We start from the raw sequence: 6,519 nt of genomic DNA on the forward strand, positions 1-6,519 counted from the left end.
TTCTTTTTTTTACCAATTTATCATAAAAATCCATGTATAGAACAAAAAAAATTACTAACTGTTGTCCACACTCCACTTGAATTGTCTTGTATTTTTGTTCTTTGATTGCTATAAATGTTTTTTTTTTTTTTTTCAAAATTTATCAATCACATTAAGAACGCAAAACTTTAATTTCAGTAGAGACAAAAGTAATTGTAATTTTGACATTTTGTCAGACTGTCAGATGTATGAAGATCCCATTCCAAACAAATACAACCAGGGATGCTCAAAGGCTCCTGACGCTTACTATGCTAACTCGATTAAACTGGTCGATTTACAGCGCAGAAGAGATTGGTTTTAATTGTTTGTAATAAAAGTATTTAATCTCTTCTCATTTTTGTGAATTACATTTACACCATTGGAAGATGCTATGCTTTGCAGTGTAAAAAAGATACAAATTGGGTGAAAAAAGATTATAGAAAATAGTACACTAAAAAGACTGCTGCTACTTATCTTTCCGCCACCAGAGGGAGCTCTCTTCCTTGCTGTAAAACACAAAAAACACATTCTCAAAGTTTTTATATCAAGTCTGTTTTCACTTCATTGTATCATTGCTTTATTTTAATTGTAAGAAATATAAGGAGGGGGGTGTTATTCCCAGATTCGAACATTTATTACTTTTTTTAGCTTATCATCCAAAACTTAATTTTTCTCACATTTATCCCATGTTCCTCGTTAGATAACTTGACTGTGTGTGTTTTTTCCCCCACTATTCTACAGATCCGAGGCTTTCTGTCCAGGTTTGACAACGTGCTGCCTGCCAGCCTGGCCTTCGACAAATGCACTGCCTGCTCACCCGTTGTAAGTGGCACTGTTGGGATTTTTCTTCTGTTGCTCAAATTGTAAGGTTATTAAATGTGGCTTAGTTTTGGAAAAAAAAACAACAACAACTGAATTGTAGATGCAAAGATCCTGATATTTTTATCAGGTCACATTTTGTTACTATGGGACGACACTGTTTCGAAACACAAATTGCAGTCGTAGCAAAAATTGGAGGGGATTCCCAGCTCTCCCATTTCCACATTGTTAAGTCAGTGTAGCTGTGTTGAAATGTTGTTCCTTGAGGAATACTAAAGAGACGCACACAGGAAAGCTGGTAAAACCATCTGGTAACAATCAGGCAGCAGTTGCTCACTGATGTCAGAAAGTGTCGTACGCTCCCACCACTGCTGTGTGTGTATTTGTGAGTGTGTAGGAGTGAATGTGTGTAGCTGGGTTGTAGAAGACTACAGATAGTCTAAATCTGCCAAATAGGGGTGGGAAAATTTACTCTCTGTGCTTTTTTACTGCTTTACCATTGGTCTGTGTGGTTAGTTGTAAAAACGTGTGAGAGTTCTGCAGGAGGAATGGACAATTTAGAGACGGGGACAGTTTTGAAAAAAGTCAGGAGAGAGTGATGGGTGGTGGCGGTGAGGTTGTTACAAGCAGAGGAAATGTAGTACTGAAAAAGGGTGTTGTGATGAGTAGAGGGCTGGTTCGCCTCTTTCTCTCCCCCAATCTCAATGTGCTCTTTGTGTCGATAAAGAGGTCATAAAGCCCCAGATCTATCACTTTCATGTGAAGACAGAGAGAAACTAAGAGATGGAGGGGGGGCAGGGAGTTGGCTCGCTTCAGCTCCAAAACTTTTCTCCACCTACTCCTAGTGAAAAAAAAAAAAAAAAAAAAAAAGGATGGCGTTCCAGCCTATCTTAAGGTGTCATGTTTCTGTCTGTGTGACTGATGAGATTATTTGGTCTGCACAGAGCTGCTCATATGGTCTGATAGGGTTTGGGTAGAGACTATAGGCAGGAATGATGGACATAAGTAAGACAGGACAGATCTTTTGGTAAGGCGGGGATAAAGGTTTTTAAGTAAATATGTTTTAATCCCACCCACACATCTTCAGCCTCTCTGTTTTGCATTTGCTTATCTGCCTTTTCACTCTTTTCTTTTCAGCCTACTCCAGTTTCACTTCTCCTTCTTCCCCCTTTTCCTCGCTTCCTGCTCTTCCTCCCCCATATCTCTCCTCTCTTTTGTGTGCCCCTGTGTCCATATATCGGTGTGCTCCCTTTAATGGCGTTGGTGAGAGTGTGTGCGTTGGTCTTTGTGTTCACTCTGGATTTGTGTGTGTATTTCTGCTGCAGTCAGCTGTGTGCTGCCAGGTCACTATGGAAACAAAACAATTCAGCCTCTGTCTGGGCTGGAGCGGTTCCTGTAGAGTTGGGGCTTTTCATTCTGTTTGTGTGTGTGTGTGTGCATGTGTGTGTGTTTTCTAACTCATGTGGGGCTGGAAGCCAATAAAACTACAAGCCAAAGAGTAAATCACAGCTGACGTGGCATTGTCTACAACCATGCCAGACATCTCTTACTACTGCTGTTTGGACCCAACAAATTGTGCCACCACTATTAATGGGAAGCTTTATTCTGCACAATGATTTGCATTTTTCTTTGTAAAATTCCTGCACTTGAACTATGACTTAGTATTATTTTATAGTAAAAAAAAAAAAAAATAGTCGTGAAAATGCCAGTGTAAGTAGAGCTCTATATTGAATCTTTGACTTTCCGATGCACCGTCAAAGAAGTCGACTTCAGACCTTTTAGACACTTTTGCTGAAAATATTCACAATAGTTTTCCTACTTCCTGGTATAATTGAAAATGTATCAGTCTTCTAAGAAAAATATTTTTTGGAAAAAATGTTTATTTTTTCTCTTCATTGCTAATATCTCCACACACCGTTCGCATTTCAAAAGAAATATATTTTCAAAGAAGTTGCGTGAATGATCAGGTATTCCTTAAACACTTGAGAGCTGAATGTATTACAGCGCTTTGCACCAATCTTATCGTTGAATAACTTACATAAGAGAGTAGATATTGTTGTTGTTGAGCTCATATACCTTATTTATGCAAGAGTAGCAGCAAGAATGCTTTTTTAATTGAAAATATTGCTTTCAGTATTGTCAGTATTTGGTTTTTGATTAAAATGTGATTGGTTGCAATTAATTAACTATAGACCCTACAATTAATTTGATTTAAAAGAAGTGTTCATCAAATACTACCACTAATTCAGATTTACATTATCAATATGAAGACGAGTCACTTGGTCTTATTTGGCTATTAAGACTCAGGATTGTCCTTTTGATTATTATCAGTTATGACTCTTGGCTAAGGTTAAGTATTAGCTTCCTTTATAAAATAATTTGAGAAACTTTCTTGTGCTTTTATAGTCGGCATTAATTATAATGCTTTATGTATTTGCATGGACCATTAAGTTCTTAATTATTTGCAGCTGCTGAAGAGTATTAACACCATTCCTTTAACAAGAACACGGCAAATGAGATTATAAATCAACTCAAACTTGGCCAGCTTCCTGTCTGTGACAAAGCAGATGATTCCTGACATAAAAACATGGTTGAACATGAATAATCTAAATTCAACATCTTCCATTCAAATTAAATTTTGTGTTTGTCTGGCATGCGGGGCGTACAGATGTGATGGCGGTCCAGTGTTGGAACGTGGGTGTACGAGTCGTATACTTCATCATGTGGAGTTCACCCCACCTAAAGGGCAGCTGCAGAAAATAAGAAATATGATGATCAAACACTGAGTGCTGGCTAGTAATCTTTAATGCATCTACAAAGTATTGTCTCTGTTATAGATATTTACTTACTTTTATGACTCAGTAGCAGATGCTCTACCAGCTGCTTGTAATTCTATCACTCTTCTTGTGAATCCACCATATATATATATCAGTTTGTGCTGTTTTGTGTAGACACAGCCCCTTGGAAATAAATTCACAAACCACCCGTTGCAGATGTATCAAATTTGTTGGTCCTTCTGAGTCCCTAGCTTTGTGCTTTACTGTTTTTGCCCGGAGATATTAAATCCCTTTTCATTGTGCATTCTTTCATATAGATATTAAAGGTAATGTTTAAGTGCCGAATGACTTGATCGCTAAATCATCAAAGGAGATCTGTGGGCTTATCTGCGGCTTCGTCAGCAACATTTTAACAAAGTTGGTTTCTGCTGTTGGAGTCTCAAATAGCAGGGTCCATCTGTGGAAATGGAGAATCAAAGAAATGGAAGATGGAGGAAAGAAAAGAGAGGTTGAAAAGGTGAATGAGGGGAACGTCACTGTGCATTGTGAGTGGTGTGTCTGGCTCCGGGACCAGACGCCAGGTTGAGTCTGCAAAACACACAAATGCACGCACACGCGCACTCACACACAAAGGCAGTTCTGAGCACAGTGTGCAGATGTCTCAAACAGTGGTAACTCTACACCTGCAGAGGAGGCTCCGTAGGCGTCCATGAAAGGCTTGTCCAATCTTAGGAAGGTAGTCGAGAGGGCAGAGGATGCTTGCATGTGTGTGTCTGGATGTGTGTATACTGGAGCAGTGGTGTGGGGATTTGAAGTCGGTCCTGATGAAACATCAAGGTAGACACATTGCAGTGACTTCAAAGGCATCAGAGGGGGAAGAAAGGTTCATTTTACACTTCATCTTGTTTAAAATTGAACTGCTCAATACTTTTACATGATAAAAATCTTCGCATTTATTAAAAAACGTATTATGCCGTCTTAAATCAAACCATAAACCTAAAGAAAATTATTATGATTTAAAATATTGTCAGGCCAGCTTGTGAATTTTGTCCTGGGTTGAAGTAGTTCTTTGCTATAGGGGGAAAATCCATAATTGCAACATTATTGTTAATTGTTACAGTAATTATATTATTTGAAAATAACCCACATTTTCATCACTCATGTCCCCAAATCTCCAATAAGTTTAGCATCTTGGTCAAAAAAGCCAAAGTCAAGTATGGGCATACCAGGAAGAGAAAGTAAATCCAGCAGCATGCATCACACATCGATATTCCAATGTTCTTTGTGATTCAATATATTGTACTTTAAAGTATTCTTTATTGTACCCTCTTTTTTATAATGTCCAGTGAAATAATTTATCTTTGTTTCAACTTTGACATTACTGTATCAATCAGAAGTGTAAGAGACTGACATCACTTTGATCATTGAAGCAAATCAAAGTTTAATCCCTCACTAGTACGAGTTCACTTCAAACCGACTTTAAAAGTTTCCTTCTTTATTCTGATGTTTTCTTTTTGCTTTCATGCAGGTCCTGGACCATTATGAGAGGGAAGGTTTCAGCTTTCTGTCCAAGGTTTTTAATTCTTCCCACTCATTTCTGGAAGACCTCACAGGACTGACTCTGCTGCACCAGGAAACTCAGGCTGCAGAGGTAAAATCACAAACCCACACTCCATCAAAACTTGTTCCACTCATCTTAGGAAGAATTTAACTGATTCATTTTAATCATTTATAATTTTAAGAATCCACAATGGTGTTGCAACAGGATGACAAATTGTTACAATGGTAAATATTTTTCTGCATGACCAAAAAACTCAAATAATGCTCATCCCTTATTGGCATTGTGCACACATTGTTTCTAAATACTATTACGTTAGCTGTTCACATCATATTTATTATGTCCAGCCCATATTATGTTCTCACTATGAACAAGAAAGAAAACTCTGATGGCACCAAGTCTTTTACAGTGTATGTTGTGCCAAAATATATTGGGTATATTTACTAAATGAAGTTTTCACTATTACTGATTTTAGTACTTTTTTGTGTCGAGATATTATGCCTTCGCGATGTGTTGCGTTTCCTACAATCAGATTATCTAAAATGCTCTGAAAAGAGCTCATCTATCGTTCTTTCTGTCATAAATGGGTAGTGTACATGTACACTGCTAGCTTAATCACTGGGTGCTGTAATTGCAGAAGCGAAGTCTTCATTAACCAATATGGTTCTGATTCAGGATGGCATGTGATCACCCAGATACTGCTTCATGTGACAACGCTCATTTTGAACTGCAAGGCTGGGTTGTTGAGTCAAATTTTGTCTGGTTTCCCCTACAAATCCAGTATTGTGAGCGCAATATAGCAGGATCTCTGTATGCCTGTCCAGAGTGATTTACATGGATGTTCATAACAAAGAGGTTGCTGAGCCTGGATGAAAAACCTTATCCATCAGATCTGAGGCAGTTTTTTCCAGTTTGGTTGTGATCTCTAAATATGAAGATCAAGTGAATGCTGAGGCCGTACAAACAAAATGCAGTTCAGATGAAATAAAACAACAACAAACTGTTTGCATATTAGCTAATAACTTATATTCTACATTTCTGAAAGTAGTGGCTCTCCCCTCCGTACCAATGAATTCAATCGTCCCAACCAATAAATTCTTACACATGACCACATGTGTAAGAATCGATCAAATTGAAGATTAGAAATATTGGTGAGAAAAGGGGACACTCTTAGGAACTTCAACTTCAAATTCAGTAGCTTCAGAGCTCCAACTTGTTGTGACTGTTAGATTAGCTCATGAACAGTGGGGCTTCATGGAGCGGGTCTCCACTGTGTTAAATATAAAGTTTGGGTAACACTTTATTTGAAGGGGGGTGAATAAGACTGTCATGACACTGTCATAAACA

The 6,519-nt window shown here is 38.1% G+C and overlaps 1 protein-coding gene across 3 annotated transcripts in view; it reads left to right on the top strand.

Moving 5' to 3' along the window:
- The window catches only part of atg7 (ATG7 autophagy related 7 homolog (S. cerevisiae)), a 40,326-nt gene extending 34,970 nt beyond the window's left edge, over nt 1–5,356 (top strand). For all 3 annotated transcript variants that reach the window (XM_015055279.1, XM_015055278.1, XM_015055280.1), the window contains exons 17-18: nt 760–840; nt 5,143–5,356. In XM_015055279.1, coding sequence (XP_014910765.1) covers nt 760–840; nt 5,143–5,325 — 264 coding nt within the window. In that variant the 3' untranslated portion in view covers nt 5,326–5,356. The remainder of the gene's footprint in view (nt 1–759; nt 841–5,142) is intronic.
- The last annotated feature ends 1,163 nt before the right edge of the window (nt 5,357–6,519 follow it).

Source organism: Poecilia latipinna, unplaced genomic scaffold (genome assembly GCF_001443285.1).
Source record: "Poecilia latipinna isolate Pla-1442-1.1 unplaced genomic scaffold, P_latipinna-1.0 Scaffold1307, whole genome shotgun sequence".
Lineage (NCBI taxonomy): Eukaryota > Metazoa > Chordata > Actinopteri > Cyprinodontiformes > Poeciliidae > Poecilia > Poecilia latipinna.